The 27,100-nt window shown below is 44.6% G+C and overlaps 1 protein-coding gene across 2 annotated transcripts in view; it reads left to right on the forward strand.

Annotated features, from left to right (window-relative positions):
* Positions 1–16,227: 16,227 nt before the first annotated feature.
* Positions 16,228–27,100, forward strand: part of nlgn4xa (neuroligin 4 X-linked a) — a 49,823-nt gene continuing 38,950 nt past the window's right edge. For both annotated transcript variants that reach the window (XR_012597584.1, XM_074664328.1), the window contains exons 1-2: positions 16,228–16,656; positions 24,139–24,851. Coding sequence is in view for 1 of the 2 variants with exons in the window: in XM_074664328.1 (XP_074520429.1) it covers positions 24,404–24,851 (448 nt within the window). In the remaining variant the exon portion in view is untranslated. The remainder of the gene's footprint in view (positions 16,657–24,138; positions 24,852–27,100) is intronic.

The following is a 27,100-nucleotide window of genomic DNA, read 5'->3' on the forward strand; positions in this document are numbered from 1 at the left end:
CGCAGATTAAGACGTGATTTTCTAACAGGAGTTTTTTTTGTTCCAACATTAAAACAAATCACTAAAACTTACAACAACTTTTTTACAGTGTGTTCAAACCTGTTGTGTTTCCATCTTTAATAACTCTGACTGCTTTTAATTGAGCCTGCACTTATCTGCTGAATTATGCATCACATGTATTGATCCTGACTTAACCTGAAATCAGTGAAATATTCATGCCTCTTTACTCCCCACCTGTGCAACACAGCCGGCGTTAAAGTGGCGAAGGACTCTTCCTCTAGGTGCCCTCTCGCCTCGGCTGCTGCATTACTGCTGCTCCCTTTGCTGTGCAGGGCTCACTGAGAGTCAATAGTGATCTAATGCACGGAGGAGAATGTGAGTCAAGAGGAGCGCATGAATACTTTACAGAGGCTTTCCTGTGGTGACAAATGAGCGAACACAAGCACGCTCCCTCAGACGCTTTCTTTTTATCTCTGAGGTCTTTGAGCCAGCACAAATAAGTGTAAGACATGAGCAGAGCATGCTGCACAGGCGCCCAGGAACCTCCAGCTGCAATAATAGCAAATGGAATTTAAATGTATGCAGTGCAGCAGATCCTGCAGCTTAAAGGAAACAAATGATGCAGTGAAAGGTGGTCAGGGTTCAATAGAAAGTGCCACAGGCTTTGTGCTGAACACATCAGGGGAGGTGCTCCACCTTGATTTCTTGAATTATGGATGTGCGCAACAGTCTGAGGTGGAGGGGGCAGCATTTCCATCTTAGTGTGGGAACACAGCAGAGAACACAGCTCTTAAAGCGAGGGGCTGCAACCTTTAAGATTTAAACTCATGGATTAAAATCATTCAGAGCCAAAAAATATACTGAATATTTACAATAAAGAAAGAGAAAGTGTATTATTGTATATTCTAAGCATGGAAAAAAACAGTGAATAATTATCTAAACAAGACGGTTTTTGTGTTTATAAAGTTGAACACGTGATGTCTTAGTTTTTATACTTTTAGTACATTTATCAATATTGAAAAATTTAAAAAAATTATCATAAATTAAATAAATGTTTAAAATTTACCAATAATTTTCCAAAAAATTCTCAAAAATTGATTTAAAAAGATGCACAATTTTTCAAAAATATAGAATAAAAAAACGTGCAAAATTTACAAAACTTTAAAAATTGGAATTTTAAAAATTTACGAAAAAGGTTAAATTGTTATTTTAAAAAATTGCTACATTTAAAAAAAACTGGAAAAATGTCTAAATATTTTTTTAAAGGTGGAATTTAAATTATATGCAGAAATTTAAAATTTAAAATTCAAAAATTTGCAGAATTTTCAAATTTTTGGAATTATTTTTTATCTATTTTATTTTTAAAAAATAGAAAACTAAAATTTAAATGAATTCAAAAAAGTAAAATTGAAAGCTTAAAAAATGTGGAATTTAAATTATTTGAAGAAATTTGAATTAAAACTAAAAAATTCAAAAATTTGCTAAATCTTCAAAATATTTGGAATTATTTATTATTCATTTTATTTTAAAAAATTATCGAAAACTTAAATTCAAATAAATTGAAAAAAGTAAAATTTGCTAAATCCTCAAAAATTAAATAGAAAGCTTTATAGCACTTATATAATTGTATATTTAGTGCAACATAATTTTCATACATGATTTATTTGGTGTGGATGTCTTTGATCAACAAAACCCTACGTAAGAAAAATAAAAATTCTTTATTTCAATAATTTTTCTTGGAAGCTTCACTGAGCCACTGCAAAGGAGTCAAAGAGCTGCAGGTTGTCTTGGAGGATGTAAGTATCATTTGGTGCATGCAACACCAGCTACTGATATCTCCTCGATGTAGTACGAGGGGACAGGAAGTCCTGGTTAGAGGAGCCCACTTAAAGCTCAGAAACTTTCTTCCAAATGTGTTATATAATGATAAGAAAACTGTACTTCTACCTTTATTTTCACTAGAGCTCCATGCTTGATCTCTGAGGAGGGGGAGAGAGTTTCAGCCCCGAGAGCATATTAAATTATCCAAACTTTGCTTTCCTTTGTGAGAAATAAAGCAAAAACACAAATGGAAGAAACCTCCAGAGTCTCTGCTGCAATAAAAGCTGGAGTATTATTTAAGACTGCGTATTGGACAGCCAGACTTTAGTTTTTGTCTCCTCCCAGCAGGCTCCCAAACACCGGGTGGCAGAGAGAATAAAACCCTTTTCTGCCTCTCCTCTCTGTTCTCCTCTTTGAGCGCTGCTGCAGTCTGTGGGGAAAGTCAGCACATGAAAACACCAATCTCTTCATGAATAAAATGTTTGATTAAACCGCTATGTGGTGAAATTCTGGCTTCGGGCTCCCAGCGCAAATATCAAGATGGAAAAATTAAACCGTGGGTGGAAATGTGAGACAATGTGACAATTACAGCAAAAAATACAGCATCACATGTCTGTGAGCTGTGTTTGAAAAACTGAGGTTGTGTCCTGTTGTTTGGTCCTTTTGGGCCACTGTAGCTCCCCTTAACACAGAGGTGATTCTGGAGAGGCTGGCGAGATCTAATCCAAATCTACACCTCAAGTTTACCTAAACATCTGATGGACGTGCAGCTGACACACATCCTTCATGAAAAACAGGTCACAAAATGCAGCTATAAAACATCTGTGGAGGTGTCACTCTGTTTTTTTTCCAGAATATGAAAAAAAGTCATCTAAGTTTTTTTCTTTTTTTTTTCTTTATTTATTTTTATTTATTATTTTTTAATGTGGACATGATGTCTTTATTTATTTTTTCATAAACTGTGCTTTATCTTATCCTAAAACTCCACATTAGCTCCTGGATTAAATTTCAAGTTTTAGTATTTGTTCGTTTTTTTCAAAGAGGAGTGAGACTTCAGAACAAACCAGCTTTGATTTCTCCTCACATAATTGGCAAATTCCTTTTAATATTCGCTCACCTGACCTTAACACAGATCCATCATGAAAAACAGGTCACAAAATGCAGCTATAAAACATCTGTGGAGGTGTCACTCCGTTTTTTTTTTCAGAATATGAAAAAAAAGTCATCTTAGTTTTTTTCTAATTTATTTTTATTTAATTTATTTTCATGTAATTAATTTTTATTTACTATTTTTAATGTGGACATGATGTCTTTATTTATTCTTTCATAAACTTTTTTTTATAAAAACCTGCCAAACCAGGTGAGCTGTGCCTCTGATGGGCAAACTGAACATTTTAAAAACTTCTAAACTGCTACAGTGTTTGTTGTCAGAAATTAGGATTTAATTCATTTATCTCTACGGTTTAACCACAAACTCCACAATTAGGGACTCATACATGTTTGCATGTTCCCACAAATTTTTACAGCATTGCAAAAAGCACATAATTTAGCAGAGTCACCATAAAATCAATAAAAGCAGCTCTGCATGCTGTTTGCATCCATTTTTTTTCTTTTGGTTGAAATCGAAATGGAATTCTGCAACATTTGTGATGAGTTTGTGTGACACACTTTGGTAAATTACCAGAAATAAAGTCATGTGCCTTCTTCTCTTGTTAAATTTCTAAATCTAAAAGCTGCCTGCTCTCTGTTGACCCGTGTATTCAGAGCGTTTGGAGTGCTCACTTATCTGAAGAGGTGTAAACAGTGTGTGTTTGCAGGAATCATGATGAGACTCCATTCTGCATGTGGAGCATCCTTACATTCATGATTTTTATTCAATAAATGCAGCGTTTATGTCTCTAAGTGGAATTACAGCAGAAATAGAAACCCACTCATGGCTGTTATGTTTTCCTGGAAGGATTAATTCAGAATTTTCTGCAGCGCACGGTTAAATTTAGTTCATTCCAAGAATGAAAGCCAATTATAACTCCCCCGTGTGCGCCCTGGTGAGGCTCAGCATGTGGTAGCTCCACAGAAAGGAATTATTCCAGGATCAAATGAAGTCAAAGCCCCAACAGGCTGACATTTGGTGGCTCCAACAGGGATCCACTGTTCTACCCAGAGACCCTCGTATATGTCAGGGACTGGATCACCTGAGGCAGGAGGAGGCAAGGAGAGAGGACAAGGAAGTGTTTCCAAATGAGACAGGAGAAGGCTTCAGGGTGGCACCAATCAGTGCTGCTCTCTGTGCTCTAAATGAGAAGAGGGTCCAGACTTCAGATCAGCTGGTTCTGAGGAGAGGAAGTTCATGCTCGCATATGAAAGTTGTTGTTTTTGTTCTTCTTACAGCCTGACAGAGAGGATCCACGCGGAGAAGGAGGAAGATGCATCACGGATGGATATCAGCGGACTCTATCGAGGAGCTGCTGCTCTTCTGTTGGTGAGTTTGAGTTTTATTTTGGATTCAAGTGTTTCTGAAACGCAGCAACGACACAGACACATTGATGAGAAACTGAGACATGAGCCGATGGACTCCACTTCCTCTTGATACACACTTACCATCACCAACTTCCTGTTCCTCTGGTGCATATCCTGATTATATATTATATATATTATAATAGTTTTAAATTGCATTTTTTGGTTTGTTTATTTTTTATTTAAATTCTTCATTTTAGTCTTTGTTTATACTCTGGGTAGGAAAAAATATGACGTGTCAGATCTCCTGAAAAATCTTAAAATCTGACTCACATGTGATGTGCACTTTCACTTCGCCTGATGTTAAAAAAGCCAACTAACTGCAAAATCATAAAAATCAGAATTATTAAAAAATCGTCCGGATTATTCTATTTCCTCATTACGTTGCACTTTCTGAACTTCCTCTGAGTGCTCCCTGTTTGCAGCGGCCGTCCTGAGTTTCTCAGAGTTTTATTTACAACTCTGCTGTTGTGTAGCCGCCTCCTTCCCAATCAGATCCCTGCATCAGAAATGTATCTGCTGAGGCAGCTGTCATGATAATTGGCCTTTTAGAACACGTCAGCCCTTCAGTGCAGAGCTATCGATTTCATAATCACGGCTGCACTCCTCCCGCTGACCTCTACTGTACGAGGCGAAGGCCGAGCCACCGTGTTTCCAAGAGCATAATTAGAATGGATCTAATATCTTTTTTATATGCGCGCACGGCTCAGCTGTAGCGCTCCACAGCTCACCCCTCCTGCTCTGCCAGACCTTTATTTACCCAAGAAGGCCTGCTGCATTTTGATAAGAACCTCTGTCTGCAAGAATTAATGTAAAGCCCACTCCAGGAGAGGGGTTTCAATTAGGGAGCAGGACGAGTCGGGATGGGAGGAATTCAAGCAAAGTGCACCAGCACTTCATCCCAGACACCAGGAGAATCTGGACTCCTCCTGCAGCCTCCTGCTTGTTTCGACGTGTCCACATTCAGAGCATCCGTCCGTCTTCCTCCTTTAGCGTGATGGACCGTCAGCGTGTACAGACTGCTGCTCGTTTGCACACATTACCCACTTATTCAAAGTGTTGCTGAAAGCAGAATAGAGTCAAGCCAAACAAACCAGTGATGCATCTGCAGGACTCGTTCATTTTTTAGAGAAGTGGAAGTTTGGTGAGGCAGAGAAGAGGCTGCTGGTGCTCCTGACGGATGTTTCCAGACTTTCTCATGAATTCTAAAAGAGCTCGGGCTAATTAATGTGGAAAGGGCAGACGTTTCCTGTACGAGACGGGCTGAAGTTTGGAGAGGAGGCGGATGTTTGCTGCTTGTACAAAATGAGACAACGGGACAAAAAAAGCAGGATGCACCTTTTTGCATCTCCTTTTGACACTTTTACTCTTTAATATGTTACCTTTTCCTGACCCCTTCCTCTTTTAGGTTTCCCTGTTATCTTTTCCTCTTCCCTCCTCCTCACCTGTCCCATCCTGACCTTTTCGATTTCTACTGATTCTTCCCCTTCCCTCCAAAGTTTCCTTTCAGGATGTAAAGATCGATGTTATCTCTGCGTCAGATTTCCTGACAGTGTGTAGGTTTTTCTTCGAGCACCAGCTGTTTCGTCGATGACCTACTTTCAGATTTCGTTCATTCTTCATTTCTTTCCCTCCGTCTCTCGCCTGAATTTTCTGCTAATTTCATAAATTTGTTTCCAGCCCCCTCAGAGCGTCTGAACACCGACTGCTCCTCGTTTCTTATTGGCAATCTCCACGTCTGCACAGGAGGCGTCAGAGGTTTGTGATCCCGGCGTCCTGTCAGAGTCAGGGCCTCAGCGGGACGTCCTCGTGGTGTGAGAGCCACTTTCAAACAAGCCTTCATTTCTTCATGAGCAGGTCTCTGTGTTCCACGACAAGCCTGCGTCTCTGGGAGCTAATGCTGAAAGCGTGTTGGGTTAATTGATGCAGGAAGAGGAGCCCCCTCTCCAACGGCTCCGTCACATCGGGCAGGAAGAGCCTTCATCAATAATTTAGGAATTATCTTTAATGGTATCGCACGGCGATCTGTTTAATTGGAGCGATTAGACTCCGCTTCAAGAAATCTGAGGAGGAGAGGATGGAGAGTGTGTTCCCACATTCTCAGATTTGTTTCCTCTTTGGAGTGGCTAGCTGTTAGCATGCTAAACAGAAAAGAAGATCCACAATCGCTCTGTTTAATGATCATTGGTATAAATGCAAAGTGTGTTTCATTTTGCACAGGTTTGTTTGATGTTTAATATCAAACTTATTTTGTGTCAGATTTCCTCAGCGTGCAGCAGAGACGCATGCACCCGTGTGCATCTTCCCTCTCCTGGTGGTGCCACTTCAACGTGTGGAGCATGCAACAATCTCATGCAAAGCAGGAGAAACACACCGCTCAGTGCACACCGTTTAATCCCCTCACAGAGATGCTGATTTCATCCTCCAGCCGGACTTGGCTCCAGCACCACTCCGCCTGCTGCTTATCCTCACACATTCCCCTGCAGCTGTGCAGGAATCGCTCATGACTGAGAGTCTGCAGCCGTCCAGCGCGTCAGTGAGGCATTCAGCGAGAAGATTATTGTTAGTTTGATGAACATGTGTCACAACAGAGAGTAAGAGTCATTTGTTCACAGCGTGGTGGGACTCCGATTATCCCCTCTGTGATGTGGATGGAGGTCCCGCAGCTCCCCGCAGGAAACCTCCTCATCATCCAAGTGCCTCCATTCAGGTCAATTTCCCCTCATTGTCATCTCCAGCTCCAAAGTGCTGAATCAATTCCAGGGTCACATTTATCCCGAGGTAATCGTGCGCTGCTAATTGGCCCCTGAGCTGAATCCTGTCAGTCACCACCAGGAGGAAGGGGGAGGAGGTTGGGTTAGAGGGGACCACCAACACCAGCTGCGCCACCGCGTCCACTTCCCGCCCGTGGTGTGATGTCAGACGCTCCCAGTGACTTCATCGGGTTTTGATGCCAAATCTGAGAAGTCCTGGATGATTTGACCCCCAGCGTGGAGCGCTGCAGTCCTGATGAGCTCACAGCGGGGTGGAAGAGGAGGCTCTGATGTGCTGAGGCCTGAGGTCGATTTCTGCCCGGGACGCTTTCATGTAAAGCAGCATATGTGAGGCCTGTCTGTTTATATCGGCGTGATTCCTCTGAGTTAAATGAACACCCGCTTCACGCTGTTGCTGTGAAGATATTTCCCCTGCGGTGGTTCAGTGCTGCAGCTCCTCAGTTTCACAATAAATGCACAGCTTATATCCAACTGTTAAACAATCAAGATGTTTTGTAAAAAAAAGTCATTTTTTGCAGGATGTGATTCTGCCGACAACGCCAAAATCGCTAGCAGAATGCATGTTGATTCATCAACCCTGCTTTAACTGCTTCTGTGAATCATCAGGTGCTCTGAGCTGATGTCTGTCATTTCTGCAAAGCTCCACAGCTTTATCCATATCAACTGTTTGCTAATGTGACTGTGCCATAGCTTCATATTGATCACAGAGCCCAGCATTGATCGGTGGCTCAGCCTGACTCCTGCCCTGGCATCCTACAGAGTGTGTGTGTGTGTGTGTGTGCCTGGTTGAAACAGGATGATGTGGACAGACATTCTGCTCCATGTGCAACTTTGTCATAATCCCAGCTGAACGATGTGTAATGAAGCTAAACGAAGCATGAGACTTCGTCCGTCCATCTGCCTCACATTAACTCCGCCTTGTAACACCACCGCGCTGTGATTGGAGATTAAAGTCCTGCCCGTGTAATGCAGATGAAGTCTTCATCAGTGACTGTGCTGTTCAGGGATCAGAGTCCTGATAAACTCCTTCAAACCCTGTGCTGTCAGAGCGGCGTTAAACGATGGATGATATCAGCCCGAGGCCGGTTCAATACCTCATTTTACCTCCTTCTCTTCTGTCTTAAGTGATGGATCAATCAAGCATGGGCGACTGTTTGATTTAAGAAACACACACTGTGAGATCTGCTTTATTTTGAAAAACACATCAAAGTCCTGCACACACGACTCCTGGCCTTCCTCTTCCTCGCTGCAGCCTCACAGACTCCTCCCGCCTCCTTAATGGGAGGAAAAACAGCTTGTAACAGGACTTGATGACTAATGCCGCAGCCTGCCGTATGCTTCGATGACAGATATCTGCAGATTTGTCGTCAGCCACCCAGAGAACCTCAGAGGCCGGCGGCTGCAGGATCCATCGGACATTTTCTCCGAGCGGCTTGATGAGTTTTGGGGTGCGATCAATACGCCCACTGCCCGCCATCCATCTGTAATGCCTCGCTCGATCCATCCCTCACGTCCAGAGGTCTGCATGTTTCCCACTAACCAGACGAGAGCTCTCCATCCTAATAGATTCCAACTTCCCCTCCAATAAGCGCTCAGAGGAAGGGGAGGAGACGGAGGATACGTACACGGAGCTTTCTTCATTAGGCGCTCAGGGAATCTTAATCAAAAAGCTATTTGCCCCCCCTGCAATTGATTTGTGTCTTGTGGTGTGGATATTAGTGAGAAGATTCCCTCTGAACCAAGTGTCCCTCTTTGCATTGTGGGTAATGAGGGAAAATGGAGAGTCTGAACATGTGAAATGTCAAAACTCTGGAGGAGTTTCATCAAATCTGCACAAAAAATACGACGTGAAAAGCATAACGGTGCCGTCTTTGGGATTTTCTTCTCTTCTCCAAACATTTGAGATCTCGTTGAACCTCTCCACTCGTCCCTGGACCTGGCTCTGAGAGCCTCTGCAGTATCCATCATCCTCTCCATGTGTCCAGCAGAGCCTCTCCTCTCTGCTTTCATAAGAGGCTTTCTGTGTCAGTGAATTTTCTGCACCCATGCCTCCCGTCCACACACTAACCCTAGGGGCGCTGCCTTGTTTTATGCATGTCCTCTTCCCGTCGCCAGGCCCATAAATGGTCTCTCAGCAGGGGAAAGTGGGCCAGGGCAGCTGCCTGCCACTCACATGGGAAGTGCAGGGCAGCTGAATGCCACTGATGGTCTGCCCTGAGTCTCTGGCTGTGGCTGATTAACCCCCTTCCTTAACACATACACACACACCCTCTTTGCTCACAAACTGCTTGGTTTTGAAGGAAGAAAACATCCCCAATAAATACGTAAAGAGTCCTTCCCAGCGTGAGGAGTGCTTGAGTGCAGAGGGAGAAGTTTGGCAGCAGTCTGACGGTGCAGATGGTGAAAGGAAAGAAACACCAATCTCACATCCAGAAATGCAGAATCATCGTCATGTCACCGCGCAGGTGGATGCACAAGGTTCCTGAAAGTCTGGAGGCTGTTTTTTGTGAAATGAATTTCTGTATTGGTGCCAATTTCTGCAGAAGTCGAGTGTCCTCTTCAGTCTGAGGATGTGGGGATGCTAACCTGTTGATGCTAGCAGATGAAGCTGTTGGCTGTATCCTCTGCAGAGATTTCAGGCCTGTTTTTTTTTTTTGTTGCAGCATTGTAGACTGAAAGTTAGCAGAGTGAAAGTTTGATGTTTGGGTCCTAAAACACACAGCGAGACTCAGCAGGGAGCTGCGAGGTGAGAGGGCTGGTTTTACATTTAGATTAAGCTTTTCCAAAAGGTGATATGACTGCATATCGCTCTCAGATGCTGACTTTAAAAAGAAACTCTCGGCTCTACTTTTTGGTGAGAAGCTGCAAATTGTGCAGTTTGCAGCAATCTACCAAAAAAAAGCCTTTCACATTAATTGCATGACTAAAATACAAAGATCACGCTGCATGCATTGCACTCCTGATGTTTTCTTTCTTGCAAACTCTTCCTTTACGTTTCATCTATTGCGCTGAACTAAGATGTCACTTCACAAAGCCGCCAGCACTCTTATCTGGCCGTGTTTGGGGAGACTGGGTTGTTTTCAGATAAAATATAAAAGCAGCACTTGTACAAAACTCACCAAGTAAAAAAAGCTCGCAGGTAGAAGAGAGGACTCTCTCCAAAATGAACCCTTTTAAGTTGAGCCTTTAATGCCGCCGCTCTCAGATATTCTCTGCAGGGTTACAGCCACTCACAGGCCTTTCCCGCTGAACTTTCGTGGACTAATAACCCTGCACGCCCTGCAGCAGCAGGCAACCAGCTCCAGGAGTTTACATCCCTTCAAAAATATTAACTTATATCGGCGAAAATGGTGCTTAAGAAGCTTTGGCAGCGGAAAGGAAAGGTTTGTCCTGGCCTGAGTGCATGCTGAACGCCCCGTCTTCTGTCTCTGCGTTTCTTTTGTATGAGAAGTGATGGGGTCAGTGCAGACTGCTTTGAACCATAAGCACAGTCTAGATTTAACTGTCAGGTAAATCCCTCTGAGCCGAAGATCAAAGTCAGATGACAGGAAGCGGTCAAGAAAAAAATGTGTATGCGTCTCTGGTTTAGATCCAGTGATATACTCATCCTGCTTTTTAAAAAAATGCCTGAAAAGCTCTCGTAACAGAGCAGCGGGGGTGGGAACATTATTTGCATGAAGAGGCAGTAAAAATGAATCCAAGGCCAACTGGAAAATCAGAAGGAGTTTCCATCACTCATGCTAATGAGAAGGCACCGAGAGTGCAAACCTCCTCGTACGAGATGAACTGTTCCTGAACTGGAGTTTCACCCACAAGCATCATTTCTTTCTCTTAGATTTAACTTAATTCGCCTTCTTGACCCTCAAAATACCCCCCTGAGGATCCGGACTCTCTGCGAGCTCCAGAGATAAGACTGAAATAAGATATTTTTGAAGATAACAAATCATTTCTGAGGCCAATTGTTCTTTGGCTTCAGATCTGTCTGTTACATTTTACAGAAGTACACGCTTTAATAATTCACTTTCAGCTCCTTCTGGAGACATCCAGCTTCTGATTGGTCGACAGCACAGGAGGAAGTTAGATGCAAGCATCCAAAGCGATTGATTGCCGTCAGCTTGACACCTTTCCTCCTACAACCACCAATCATAACAGAGCCAGGTTGTAGCCAATCAGCAGTCACCGTGGATTACTTTTCTGCCAAACAAATAATCCATCTTAATCCAGCGTGGCAGCTGTGTGACTGTGGCCTCCCATCCTGCCACTTAGCGACCAACAGATACAGCTCTAATGCAGCCGTAATGAACGTTTGACATAGTTTGTTTCCTCTCTCTGCTGACTCACGCAGCCGGGGACATGCGTGGTTACACAAACTAATGCACACTGCTTATGATTTTATGTGATTAAGACAAAAAACGAAAAGCAGGCGGTGAGAGCGAGAGCCTGCCAGCGACTAATGGGCTCTGAGTGACCGCAGCCAGGCAGCGCCGCGGGGCACGCCGGCTTTTTACAGGTCAAGGTCATGGACGAGGTTTTTGTCCCCACTGCCAGGCGTTCATTTGTTAGTGGTGAGCATTTGGAGGAACACCTGGAGGGTGTCCGTGAATCTGATGTCTCATTTAGCAGGAGAGCTAACCATCCAGGGAGACGGAGATTTGACTCCAGCTTCGTCAAAATGTGACCAGCTCCTCTCTTTAACCCGCCCTGTGGCGTTTCCGTCAGGTGGTGTTGCATGAAGCAGTAGAGGAATTGGAAACAATGGGTAATTTTCTCCCCATCATTCAAGTCAACACCTGTCTGCTGCCTGTCAGGTGCTCAAATTAAAACCAATTGTGCAGGTTTGGACATCCTGAGCGGCTGTCAGCTGAATCTGATGCAACAGCACAAAAGAGCAAAAGCAGAAGAAGCTGAAGCGAAATTGAATGATTTGATGAGACAGAAATCTGCAGGTACTTCATCTCTGTCCTGCTCTCACACTCTAATTAAATACAATCTTTGGTTGAAATGCTAAACAAGCAGCTCTGCACCTCCTGATATTTACTTTATGTACTGATCCATGACACCCCATCTGTCTGTCTGCCTGTCACTGTGGCAGCTGCCGTTCACAATCTGGATCAAAAAGCTCTCTTGGTCAGCGGATCCCTGCTGGATATTTGCGTTGTGAGGCTGGAGGGGAACTGAGGGGGACATCAGTCCAGATTCATGAAGTTCAGGAGTGACGTGAGACATCTGCAAGGTGCACTTCTCCGTTTGAGGAGTGAGGATCGCTGACAGGTCAAGGAGAGCGAGGGGAGGGGAGAATGTCACTGCAAAACAGAGAGGATGGAAACACCGCAGGGGCATCACAACAGAGACGAGGAAACGCAGGAGAGGAAGATGAAGTGGAGAAGCAGTGGCTGAAGAAATGGCTCTGTGAATGCAACCGGATGAAGCAGCGAACATAGTATAAGAAATATAAGTAGCATGTCTTGTATATGGGTCCGTAACCTTTACTTTCATTTGAGCTATTTTACCTCAGCTCACCTGGACTGAGTCATTCAGGAGCCACAAAACTGACTTTATCTGCACAATAAAGACTAAAAAGTGTAGAAAACTCTTTAAATAGTTAAAATCTAGCAAATAATTATTGAAAATATTAAATTTTTGAAATTGTTCAAATTTCAAAAAAACTTTAGGAATTGAAAAAAAAAAAAGAAATTTAAAAAAGACAAAAATTTTACAAGATTTTTAGGTTTCAAAATTGTGCATAAATAAAAAAAAGGATATTTTTTATATATATAAAAAAATCAACTAACAAAAAAAGAAATTTAATAAAAATTAAATGTTTCCAAATTTTAATAATTTCAAAACATTGCAAAAATTTCAGACCATTTTTAATTGCAAAAATCTGCAAAACTTTAAAAAGTTTTTGCAAAAATAACATCAAAATAATTTTTTAAAAATTGCTAAATTTTCAAAAAGAGCTTTAGCAGGCTTCATTGCAAGATGTGATGTATATTTATTTCAACAAAATATTAACACAAAAATTTATTTACATTTCAGAACATTTGTAATTGCAAAAATTTGCAAAACTTTCAAATAAAAAAATGTAAAAAAAAAAAATAAAAAAATTGCAAAATTAAAAAAAAGAGCAGTGGCAGGCTTCATTGCGAGATGTGATGCATATTTATTTGAAAAAATGTTAATAAAAGACTTTTTTTAGAAAAAAAATACTTAAAAATATATTAAATAATATTTTTAATTTTTTAAATTTTATTAAATATAATACATTCATAAATATATGTTATATAATATTTATTTATATGAGAAGTAGTCACAATTTCATTGATGAAACTCCTTAAAAGCAGAAAAACCTGCTGACAAATGATAAACAGTCAACTCATATTTTTTGCAAAATTCATTTTTGGATGCTCTGACTTTTATTTATTTATTCTGACTCCCACTGAGGCTTTTTCCCTGCAGTTAAAGAACAATCAGAGTAAATTTATGTGCTGCCTTTTTATAGATGAAATCATGTGGACTGTGTGAGTGATATATTTGGTGAAATGAGCACGTGTGCTGTTGTAGTAAAGGTGTTTCCAGCTCTCTTGATGTGGTTGGGCGGCTCTGATCAGAGCCCAGCTTTGAGCTGAAAACAGCCTTTAGTAATGTTTAAAGCCTGGTCATTATCTGAATACCTGCTGTCTGGAATTGGCAATGAAAAATTTGATGATAGGAATGCTTTAGTCTCAGTGCTGTGCCATTTGTTTAACAGCAGGGTTGAATCTGTAGAGGATTTTACCCACAGTTTGAAACATTTGGACGTTCACTGCTGTGGAAACATTTCGCTGAACGCCACCAGGAGCAAACGTCTTTTCTTAAAGCCACGGAGACAAGCAGTGGATAAAACACAGCTGACTTTACGACAGGTTGTGTTTAAAGTTGACGGCTTTCTTTAAAGACAACTTGACGCCTGTCCTCTTTGTCGCCCCCTGTTGGATCGAGGGTTCAGGGCGCAGCAAAGTGAAGCCCAGGTAACTTCCTTCCTCTCTTTTTAATTTATTCTCTATTCAGTGTTTGGAGATATTAAACTCAGTAAAAGAGCGTAAACACAGAGAGTCTGTTCAGACAGCCTGAAGTCCCAGCAGCCCTGAGCAGAGGGGCTGGCATCGATCACTGGCAGAGCGCGGTTGTTTTGTGGGAAGACACTGTAAAATGTAACTGATTGCTTCTTTAAAGATTATGGATAAAACAGAAGCCATCTGCTTCATCTCTGCTCCTTCCACACACGCCGCCGCGCGTTGGTGCTAAGTGTTTGCTGGAGAGGCCTCGTCCTCGTCTTCATGTGTCAACAGCAAAGAGCTGCCTGCTCCTGAAGAATCCCATCGTCATGCCTCGCTGGTCCCTTTACTGCCTTTATGTATCTCTTCGCTACCCCGAGGCGACAGGGATTGTCTGTGCTTAAACACAGAGGAAGAGAGGAGCCCTCTTTGTCTCAGATCCCCCCTCGTCTCTGTCTCTCTGCATGCGGTTACTGCCACTGTTTGTCTAAATCATCACAGGCCAGCTTGTCCTCTGTGAAGTATTAAACGCCACACTTCCTGCCCTCGTCTTGTGGTGCAGCTGTAAGTCTGCAGGTCTGACAGTCTCTTCATTCTGCAAGAGAGCACACGGCCACACGCTCCATCCATCCATACACTCCATACACTTGCTTCACTCCATCTTTTATCTTGTTTCCATACTGCACTGATCTCACGGAGCTGCACATGCTCAGTGCTGACGATAAAAACATGATGTCTGTTGGATGCAGATTTCATGAGTGCAACATCAACTGGATGTTTCCCATCCTGCTTTGCGGATGAAGCTTTGATGATGAAATCTTCAACCATTAAAGGTCACGAGTCGTCGCCACAGGTTGCAGATGGAGGTGTAATCATGTCGAACATTCGATTTGGCGTCATGAAAGTCTTGCATTCGTTCTGACAGAAGCTGATATAAACTTCAGAAGAGGAAGGAGGAGGATACCCCCGACTGCTGAGGGGGGATATCAAAGGGAGGCCTTGCGCCTCGTCCGCGAGTTCGTCTGTACGTCTGTTTCCTCTGACATGACGAGCAGGAGCGTGCTGCTTTGAAATTATCTTGACCTTGATATCACGGGGAGTTGTATCGGACTCTGAAGCATCCGGCGTTTTATCATTATCGGAATTTGAATGTGGACGATTGAAGAGGAAGATATCATCAGGTCACATTGTTGCAGATCAAACTTAACTTTTTATGTGAGCTGCTTAGAAACAAGCTCCATCTGTAGATTTATAATCTGAAAGCAGAGATCTTTAAAGTGCTCCGAGAGGATGTGTAGGAAATTTTAAATTGAGTGGATCATAAAGTTTTCTTGATGGATCTAAAAGTGACTCCATGGAAATATCTTTTCCAACTCCAGTTTGGCTGCTGTCTCTTTAAGGCCTCGTTTGCACGACAACATTTCATCTGAAAATGCTGTAGTAAGCATGCCAGGCCTGTAGGTGGTGCTATAACTGTCTTGTAAAGAAGCAGCTTTTGGTAGATCTCCACCGAAGTTGAGTTGGGACGATCATCTGGTGTTTTGGTGAATGCTAAGAGCAGAAGTGGAGCTCATTTTGTTGAAAGACAGAGGCCGTTTTTAAAAGTTTGCATTAAAAAAAAAAAAAAAAAGTTTGCTGTTTCCGTGCAAACATGAGGCTGAAACGCAACAAAACTTTTGCATTTTGTTGTGCAAATTGCCCCTAAGCTTCCTCCCCCTGATTGATAAAAGCAGCACAAGATCTTGTTCAGGGGGGCCCCCACAGCTGTGTCTGCCCCAGGCCCCTGCATTGTGTTGATCCGGCCCTGGCAGGAGCCCTCTTCTCCTCCAACTCCAGAATAGATGTTGTAAAACCAGTTTTTCTGACATCATCTCCATCCTGTGAAGTGTTTCTCACGCTCTGCTCTGAGGTGGACCCTCGGGAGTCCCCGGGTCCCGGTCTGAGGAGCAGCCGGTGCCACGCTGCACGCGCCGTGCCAGAGCTGCCACAACGCAGCGGCTGGTTAAGGGTGATGGAGAGAATGCGGCAATCCATTGGCTGCAGGCTTAGTAAATTTCAGGCCGTGTAGTCCAATAGAGAGACAGACACACACACACAGAGGGAGAGAGACCTGGTTTCTCTCTCTCTAATCTCGTCCTCGGAGCACACACACATACACACACTCACACACTCACACACTCTCTCTATGAGAGCAATTAGATTCAGCAGCCTTCCCGTTGCCTCTGCAATGACTCATTGAAACATCTTCTGCGCTGATAAAGCCGCATCTCTATCCTCCCGCACCACACACACACACGCACACACTCACGCACGCACACACGCACACACACGCACACAGGACGTATAGTTGGGCTGCCTTCAGTGCTTCGGGACTGCTGCGCTTCTGACTTTGGATTTGCGGAGCGGCAGGCTGGACGTGGACTTTATTCTTTTTTTTCCGCATGTGGGGTGTTTTGGGCGTGAAGCCGGGACGTGCAGAGGGGACTGAGACGGTGCAGAACCTGGCTGAGGTGAGTGAGCCGTCGGGCTTTTTCCTCCAGCAGGAAAACAGACCAAAATTTATAGACGAGCTGCTGATTTCTGTGCGTTTTCCTGCGCCTGACCCCCTCCTCTCTGCTCCTCCGGACTCTTAACCTAATCCTGAAACATTCACTCTTTACCTCAGCTGGATCGTGATTCCATCCATGAGATAAAGCATGAGAAATGATGAGAATGAGGCCACATTTAGAGGTTTTTATCCGGAAAAGCCTGAAGCAGTGGAGGCTCATTCTTGCGCACTTTCATCTGACTCCAGCTGATGATGTGTAGCCTAAACGATGACAGCATGATGGATAAAACGCTGCACCCGAGACAACGAGCTTTGATTACGCGCATCTGAAGCAGCAACATGAAGAATAATCTATGATTTGATGTGTGAATCAGTGTTTGAGCGTTCCCCTGCGCAGATGTGTGACGGTGTTCTCACCAAACTCGGCGCAACAGCTCGGTTAACTTTAATGCGACAGGACGCAGAGCACGAAGCGCTTTCTTCTCACACTGCAAATCGTTTAAAGCCTCTTTTCACACCTGCATTTGTGCTCAACTCTGTGTGTGTGTGAAGGAGCTGCAGCAGAGGGAGAAATCTCCATGCATCTCCAGAAAGCAGATCTCTCTCTCTCTCACACACACACACACACACTGCGCGCGTTTTCTTCCCGAGCAGCCACAAGATGGTGGTGTGGATATCTGGATGTGGGTTTTTCAGAGGGGGTAAAGAGTGGGGTGGATGGTGGTGGAAGGCTGAGTGGGGTTTGTGCATGGATTTTTTTTTTTTTTTCACAGCTACACCGCTGCTAATGCTGTGATTTTCAGCTTGTATTCACGCTGGGTGGCATTCACACTCCCTCTGCAGAGGAGCTGCAGGCTAATGTTGCTGGAACATGGGGTGACCTTGTTTGTGTGTGTGTGTTGTCATGCACACACCTGCTGCAAGATTGAATGATCATGCTTGGAGTGTATTTAAGAGGAATGTGGCTTTTCATGGAGGCACAGAGGGAGAAAAAAGTCGTGAAATGTGTGAAGAGAAGCTGCAGAGTGTGTCTGAAAAGGTGTTTTTTGCTTTTAGAACCTGCTCTGAAGGTGCATACATGTTCAAAAACATCATTTTAAAAAGGGATTCACTCCTTAAAGTTTGGTATTTGGCCTCTTTTTTTGCACAGTTGTGCTCGCCTCTAGAGGAAAAGCTGGCTTGCTTCGCCATCTTTGCCACAGAGCGAGAAAAAATGGCCATGCAGGTGTGAAACCACCTCAGAGCGACTACAGGAGACATTATTTCACGATTCCTCTCAACAAAATCCTGCATGGTGCAGAAAATCCGGCTTTTATTGTCATGTAGAAAGAAAAAAGTACAACAACCACTCCTCTTTCAATCATTCCTCCCCTCCTGGGATGCTTTCATCCAATTTCCACAAACTGCACCGACACTCCGGGGTCATCCAGAAGAGATGAAAAGTCAAACATTGCAAACATGCAAACATCATCAGAGCTGTGTAATCCACTCGTCCTGCACGTTCCAAAATCATATCCAGGATTCCTGGAATAAGAACATGTCAGGGGAGCAGAGCGGGGAAATTGGTTTGAGTCTTTGTTGGAGAATGAGTGCTGGTGCAAAAAAGCATTCATGTTGCTTTAAATCTTATTAAACTGACCTAAATCTGCTCCAAACCTGCAAAAATGAGACGTTTGATGCAGAAAGTAGAATTTGGTTGCAGCTTTAATGCACTGTGTCGAAGTATCTGGTCTTTTTTGGTCAACAGCAAAGGATTATGGGAGAATCCTCTGCTTCCTTTCTGTCACATGCTGCATTAGCATATCTATGTGACAGGTCAGGGCTAACGTGCAGATGCTACACACACTCAGGTGTGACTCACAGGTTGTGTAAGGTGTTGCCATGTTGAGACACACAAACACAAACACAGACATGATTCTGCATCAGGATTTCCTTGCTAGCTCCGCCCCTTTTTGGGGACACAGACTAATTTTGAGCACGAAGCTCCTGCAGCATTTTTAAAGCCTTAATTTACATTTTTGGAAAATAGATCTCCATGTGAATGAGCTCTAATCTCTGTTTGCACCAACACGGCTCAGGCACACTCGACATGCAGGAGGAGGTGTAAACAGGTAAACAGAAGGGTTGTTAACGCTGCTGGACACGGCACAGCTTAAAAGAAACCTTCCCTCCTGCATGTGCAGGAATATTAGAATAAAAAGCAGCTTTCACCGACAGATTTTTGAGGAATCGCACACACACATGCACAAAAAGGAGCAAGAGATGTCCAAACGCCTTGCTCAGTGTCACCTTGGCTGCCTCCATGAAAGTGAGCTGGCACTTTTCCAGCGTTCCCAGAACAGTTTCCATCTTTTGGTCAATAGCAGCGCTTGAACCGGTGACCTCCTGGCTTCAAAGCCAAGTTCAATAACTCCCTGAGCTCCTGAAAGAGGCAGCGTGACTGAAAACTTGATCACAATCTAACTTCTGGAGGTGTGTGCGAGGAGGAGGAAGAGGAGGTCCAGATCTTGTTGAGTCTGACAGGCCTTTTGTTGGATTCTTTCAGTCGCCCCCTGATGTTTGGATCCGTGCTGAAATCTGAGAAAATTGCACAAGCTTCCTGCTTTTCTGCAGAAATCACATCTTAATCATTTTTATCCACAAACCATCAGCTGGGTGCAGGCCTTGGTGTTTGAGGCCCCCTTTTCATGGCTTCCTTTAAGCTCTAATCCTCATCAGGATGCCTGAGGCCTCCTCCCTCATCATCATGAGTTATATACTGTACACAGCCTGAGTGTGAAGCTAATTATCAGCTGCAGCGGTCTGAAGTCGCTGACATCTTCCGTGGAGGACAGGAAGCCTGTGACAGGATCATTTCACGATGATTGAAATGCAAACGACAGCCTCTCCTTCGTTGTTATTCATAAGACTTATCTGCGATAATCATTAAGAGTGAGGAACAATTCGCCATCTCCTGAGCGCGCTCTGCTTTCACCCCGTGCCGCTTGAAGGACGCTTTATCATAAAACGCCCCGTTATTACAAACAGCGAACACTGTGTCAATTTATCGCAGACGCATTCACAGGCATATAACCTCGGTGAACAATGAGCAACAATTCCACCTGTGCACGCCGGCTCTGCATTCAGCTTTCTCTCTCTGTGTGTGAGGCAGAGATTCTTCATATAGTGGTAAATTTCATTATTATATAACCGCTCGAGTGGGCAAACAGCCGGTGACGAACAGCCTGTGTCTGCACTCACACACCAAACAAAATGATGCAATCATGGCAGTGTACACTAAAGAGGCTGCAGACATCTCGCCGTAATATGCAAGATACTGTAAACACAAATGGAGCCGCTGCATGAGAATAAAAGCTCAGGCTGTTATTGTTTTAAAGAGGGAGGCTCTCAGTGGAGAAGTGACTCAGCAGGAGTTGCTGGTCTACCTCAGCGAGAGCGTCCTGTGTTGCTATTGGTCGGTTTTATACTGAACCAGAGACAATTTCATAGTCCATGTATGTGTAGATGAGCAACTCCCACATCCTGCAGGATTAAATGATAGTTTTTATGAATGGAGTCCAGGTTGTACGGTGGCCTGTAGGTGTCAGCTGATGTGCAAAAGCAAAAACACAACAGACGCTAAGAGGACAGTTTTCTTAATTAGCAGAAAAGTTGTGAAAGTAAGTAAATGATTGTTTACTTTTTTACCTTTAGCCATGAAAAATGTAGCTTTCATGCTAACGCTATTGATTCATTAAGCTAAATATAGGATGATGCATTTTTTCACGTTAAGAAAGAAGTATGGGAACTATGAAGGATATAACAGGGTGAGACCCCACAGAAGTGTATTTATTCTGTTTGAAGTTAATAAAAAATAATCATTTACTTACTTTTGCAACTTTTCTGTGTCCGTCAGGATAACTGACCTCTGACCTTCCGTTGTGTCGTGGCTTTTGCATTCACGTTTTTGCTCTTAAGTTAATGTTTTTACTTTTGCATCCGTGTTGTGGCTTTTGCAACCATGGTGTGGCTTTTGCATTCATGTTGTGGCTTTTGCATTCATGTTGTGGCTTTTGCATTAATTTGTTTGCTCTTGCACTCATGTTGTAGCTTTTGCATTCATGTTTTTACTTTTGCATTTATGTTGTGGCTTTTACATTTATGTTTTTGCACTTACATCCATGTCGAGGCTTGTGCACTAATGTTTTGGTGTTTGCATTTGTGTATTCACTCTTACATTCATGTTGTGGTTTTTGCATTTCGTTGTGACTCTTTCATTTTGCATTCAAATTGTGGCCTTTGCATTCTTGTTGTTGCTCTTTGTGGCCTTTTACAAACCGTCTGACACCCTCGGGCCTCCGTATGATGGAGTCGGGCCCCTCTGCAGCAGAATCTGAACCTGACATGAACTGTTTCTCAGAGATTCCCCAAACTTCACCGCAGCCTGTTCCAGGCCTGGGAGGCTGCGTGTTCCCCTCACACGCTGCAGCATGTACAGACAGAGCCCTCGTTAAAGGACAACCTTTTAACATGCTTATGTTTTCTGCACTCGGGTTATTAATTCGAGCTCGCGGCGTTTAAGAGTTAAAGTACCTTCAAGAAAACCAGCTCCCTTATTAATATGCTAATGAGCATAATGTCAGCGCACAGAGGAGAGGCTGTGGGGTAAACATGAAGATTTATTATTTTCTATTCTTGCACATAATAACTCTGAAAGGAGACACTGTTAATGAGAGTTTATTGAAGTTTCACAACACAAGAAGGACCTGAGGCCACTTTAAATGCTGCTTTCAAAGGATAAGAAGCTTTTACACCAAAGAGGAATATTTAAGCCACAGATTCTCCTCGTCCCCAGACCGCCGGAGCCTCTGAGGTCCAAACCCGCTCATTTTATGGACTTTTTATTATTTATGGAGTCAGTCATTTTCAATTTGACCACTTTGGAGCCAGCAAAATAAATATTTAAAGGATTTAGTATTTATCCCCCGTAATTATGTTCTTGGCAGCAGAGCTTGATGACCAACTGGCCAAAGTGGGCAGCGGCCCCGGACCCTCGGGGACGTAAAGGCTCCAGATTCAACATGCAATTAGTTTGTGGTAATTAAATTAAATGCAAGAGCGTGTCACGTTGTATACATCAGCGAGGCAGTGAGAGGATGCAGAATCATCGTCCTCAGCCTCAAACAGACGTAGCACTCTTTGAATGTCAGCTATGTGTGTGAATCAATACTGAGCTGGTGACGCTTTGTGGAGCAGTGATCTGTGACCCCGTGAGCTCCTGTGTCCAAACAGACACTGGACGTTTTACTGTATCTTAATAAACGATCACTCCTACCTTCAACTGAGCTGGAGCCCACCACCGCCGCCGCCGCCGCCTCACCACTGAGGACATTTTCAATCACATCACGCTGGAGTAGATTAGATTGCTCCTCCTCGGTTCACTGAGAAACTCTGGGATGTTTATGCATGTCATGTGTTAGCTCGTAGCCCCACGACGTCCTGATGACCTCCTCTTGCTATCACATTCAGCCCATGCCTGCTGGGATTGTAGTCCTGTTTACACCATCCTTTCATCACGGCGCTCGTCTTTGATCACACCACGCTTTCTGGTCCAGGTGTGACGTGCACAGATTTTATTCCCTGCCGCTTTGATGCTGAACTTTCTAACTCCTCACTTTGTGTCTGAGTCTCCTAACATGCTAGCGTCATGCATCCTGCACATGCTTGGACTGAGCTTCCTCTGCAGGATGCATGCACAAACAGCAGTCAGACGCTCTCCTTTCCACCAAAATATTTGCCTCTCTGAGATTCATTAATTCCACCCCTGCTCTTGTCCATGCATATTATATTTTCAGAGTAATGAGCAAGTGCATGCAGTGGAGTGTAAACTGAGCTCTGCAAACACAAGATGAAGTATAGATTTAGTGTTTCAAACTGCAACAACAATGAAATCCTGCAGCTTGACGGTGAAATTGGAGCCGTGTGAAGCCGACCGCAGACGAAACAGGTCGTGTGTGTCCCCTTCGCGTGTCAGAGTTCAGGCTGACAGTCTCAGGGACAGTTCCCCGGATGATGAGAGCAGTTTTTAAGAGTCTAAAAAAAGATCTTTTTAAGGGTTTGTTGTCTGCGCTCCTGAGAAATCTTTCTCTCCCCATCAGCGGCTCCTCTCCCTTGTTAGCGGAGCAGAAACTCTGACACGTCTTTGCCTCCATTTCTGCCGATTGTCAGTGATTGTTACCATAGAAACAACACTGCCAGCTCTGAGAGGAGCCTCAGGGCATGATGGGAAACTTTTTAAAGGGTTGGTTCTCCCATTTTACAAAACATGATCTTTTCCCGACTCTGCCCTGGTTGGTTATCGGATTTTAAGCTAGCGCTGTTTTTACTCAGGAGTGGGAAGTAGTCACTGTTAATTCCCTGAGAGAAAACCGGCCAATCAGAAGGAAGGGGGCACAGAAGAGAGGATAAACTCACTTTAAAGAGAGGGAATGATGAAGATCCACATCCCAACATCTGGAGTGTGGCAGAGACAGTCAGGAGAGAGAAGAAAGGGATCCTGGGACGGCAGATGGAGAAGCCTGTGAAAGTGAAAGAGAGGACGAGATGCAGAGGTACACACAGCTGTGACTGTGGGACGAAAACAAACAGTGGGTTAGAGGGATGCAGGGGTTTTTCACAAAGTTTATTCACACAGAGAGACCCCAGCTGGCTGCTGGGTTTGATCCCCGAGCCTTCTGGCTGCGAGGTGAAAACGCTCCTCCACATAATGATGTGATGAAATGCAGTGAGGGGACTTTAGGGAGACAAATAAAGACAGACACAGACCTGGAAATGACGTTTTCATCAGGAGAAGTCCAGGAACTTCAGGCTGTTTAGACCCCGAACACATCACTGGAGGAAGAAGCTCCAGAGCGGCTCTTTCAGAGGGATTTTCCTCGTCTGAGCTGGCGTCTGACAGATCCTCAGTTACAGCTTGAATCCTTTCACTTCTGTCCCATTAATCCGTGTTGAAAACTCTTTAGTTTCAGGATCTCACCAGCAAAGACTGGCATGTACTCTGACTCTATTAGCAGATTTATTTATTCATGCAGCCTTGGCGTTTATATTTGATACAGAAAGGAGCCGTGGCGGTCAGCGTGGGGTTTAATAATTGATTCAGCCTGAGTGTGAGTGACGGGCGCTGTTTGCAGAGTGAGACGCTGATTAATCAACACGTTTTGATTGGAGCAGTCATGCAGCTGAAACAGTCATGATATGGAGATGTGTATGTTTTAAGAGGGGTTAGAGTCGCTGAATAAATGATGGACGCAGACGTCTGTGGAGGATGTTGGGTCATGTCGAAGCAGGCGGCTGTCACTCCTCATCAGATTCTCCTCAAACTTTTAGTCTTTGCTGAATAAATCACTCACTTCTGGTTTCAGGGTTCAGTAAAACCATAATGGGTGATGTTTCTTCTCTCTTTCAGGAAACTGGACCAAACTGGATCTCAGGTAACCGGAGAGAGTCCTGAGTCGTCCTGGTCTTCTGGACGAGGGAGCGCAGCGGCTGCAGACCTCCACGCCGGCTCTCCAGATGGGGAGCTCTGAGAAAGCTGCTTTGTCCGGCTGGAGCTCCGTGGACCAGCTCGCAGCCTGAGCAGGAACAGGAAGTATCTAGGTGGAGGGGTAGGGGGGGCACTAAGGAGGACCCGACTGCCAGGCTCAGGCTCAGGCTCAGCACCACCTGGGAGCATGTCGGCGCCCGGAGGCCCTTCATGGATGTGTCGCTCCACGGCCGGGCTCAGCCCGCTGCTGTGGCTGTGGCTGGCGTCCGTCTTTGCTGCTGCTCAGGCTCAGCAGCACCCCGTCGTCACTACTAATTATGGGAAATTGCGAGGAGTGAAGGTTACGTTACCCAATGAGATCCTGGGACCAGTGGAGCAGTATTTGGGGATCCCGTACGCGCTGGCTCCCACAGGAGAGCGCAGGTTCCAGGCGCCGGAGCCGCCTATGTCCTGGCCGGGAATCAGGAATGCTACTCAGTTTGCTCCGGTTTGTCCTCAGTTCTTAGAGGACCGCTTTTTACTCAACGATATGCTGCCGGTGTGGTTCACGGCTAACTTGGATACAGTGGTTACCTACGTGCAGGAGCAGAGCGAGGACTGTCTCTACCTGAACATCTACGTCCCCACAGAGGACGGTAAGTCCACTCGTTTGTCTTCTCTGTGTGTCACCAGGTCACTTCCTGTGTCTCTAACCTTCCTTTTGCAGACAGCTCCTCAAACGGTCAAGAAATCCCAACAGGAGCTGGAAGGAAGCAGGAAGGAGGAAAATAAGATTTATAAACCGAGTGTAAATGATTCATCAGACAGCCAAAGTGGTTATCGTCATCATTTGTTATGGCCGAGCATCAAAGCAGCGTTTTGGCTCTTCTGCGCAGCAAAGCGAAACCCAAACTCCACGTTTTGTTCTGTTAGACGCTTGAAATCACTCCTGCATTCGCACACCTGCCAGGAACAAAGTCTTCTGCAGGTTTTCGTGGAGTTCAGGGAAAGTTGAGGGAGTCTGTGATGCAGATTTTCGAATGATCCACAAAGTAAACTGCAGAGGCTGCTGCTCGTTGGGAGAGGAAGAGTTCAGGGTGCACAAGCTTCGACCGTGAATCGCTGCTTTCTCACGACCTTGTTTGGAGAGTTTGCTGGGAGCTGTTTCGAGCTGCGGCTGATGAAGTCCAGCGTGAGATGAAAATAGAGTCTGAAGATACGAGCGCTAGGCAGAGTTTGAACGTGTCCTGTTAAAGTGTGCAGAACAAAACCTGACGTGTCTGCAGGTCAGGAGGGAGCGCATTAATGTGTGTGTGTGTGTGTGTGTGTGTGTGTGTGTGTGTGTGATATCTCTGACAGCTCTATATTTAGTCAGAGCTCCTCAGTACAGGGCAGATTAAAAAGTGCAGGAGGATAATCTGACAATCCTGTGTTGGAGCACGGTCGAGGGCTTTTCTCAAATCATTCACTATCTGGAAAAAAAAGAGTGAGTGCAGTCGGGTGGAAGTGGCGTCCTGCAGGAGGAAACAAGAGGTGGAATCTGCTTCTTTGCTGATGCTCTCCCTGCCTTAGCGTGTCCAAATCTGAGCGACGCAAAGGAAATGTTTTGTTTCGTTATGGCGTCAAATCTAACTAAAATAACCCTCCTGTAAATGAAATGTCCACACATAAAGGAGAAGTGCGCGTTTTATTCCAACAGACGAGAGGAATAACTCTGTAAAAGCGAAAGCAGCCGCAGTAACTGCCTCGCTTTGCTGCTGCTGAAGCCGTAAAGCAGCTTTATCAGCCTCTGCAGCAGCTGCACGCTGGCTGAGTTTGGTTCCCGTACAGAAAATAAATCAGAGAGAAGATGTTTCCTCAGAAACAGAGACAATACTGCGTCTTAATTGTCAACATCTCTCACATTAGTTCAGCTTTAGTGCCCGGTGTGAACGTGGAGCTGTACTTGGTGTCACAGCTTCCCCTGCAGCTTTCAGCTTTCTGAGCACGCTGCAGAGAGCTGCTCCGTAAATTAAAAGCAGTCTTTGCAGCACTTTACAAGGCAAAGATAAAACAGGGGACACACGGGGAGAAATTGTCTGTAAGTCTGCATTTTCCCAGCCGCTGCAGCTCGACTTTATTTAGTTGCATCTTGATGCCAAACGAATCCAGTGATGCTGTAATTTACAGGGTGTGGAGTCAGCATTTCGCCTGGAGCCCAAATCTGTGCAACACTCAGGCACAGCTCGCCTGCAGGAAACAGAATCAACCCTGTGAAGTAGAAGTCAAGAAGAAGAAATCATTGTTTGCCTTCAACCCCACCACCGTCCAAAAACAGACTCCTTCATGGTTCTGAGATGTTGACAGGCGTTTGTACTCAGGGACGAGGAAATGACTCCAGGCCGGGTCAGGATGTGGTATCTGTGTCGTGGGCTCATTCCTGCATCAGAGGCGACAGATAACACGGCGGTGCGGATGTGACATTTGGAGGCTGTAATCCTGTGACATGCAGCGCTCAGTTATCATCGAGCTGTTTTCAGAGCTGCTCGAGAAAAAGACAGGAAATCATACCAACACCAGCGTGCTCCATCAGATTGTTTGTTTCTGAGTGTTATTGACTCAAGCTGGATGTTCGAACCTGTAGAAATCTGTGTGCATGGGTCTGAAAATCTGTGTTCCCTGTGTGTGTTTCTGCACGAGCAGCCGAAACAGATGTGTGTGTTCACGCTCGGCCAGGTTACACCGACATGGCACCGGCCCGTGTTTGTGCAGCTTGCTCCCTGTCGGCGACACCGTGCAAACAGTCACACCGCTGCCACATTAGCTGCCCTGCAGAGAGCGATTCTGCAGCGTTTACCGATCAGCGAAACATCACGGAGGATGATTTGGCAGCACGGATGAGGGGGTCACATTTTTATTTTATGAA

The sequence above is a fragment of the Halichoeres trimaculatus genome, unplaced genomic scaffold (genome assembly GCF_033239565.1).
Source record: "Halichoeres trimaculatus isolate MK-OKI-2021-1 unplaced genomic scaffold, fHalTri1.1 fHalTri1_scaffold_24, whole genome shotgun sequence".
NCBI lineage: Eukaryota > Metazoa > Chordata > Actinopteri > Labriformes > Labridae > Halichoeres > Halichoeres trimaculatus.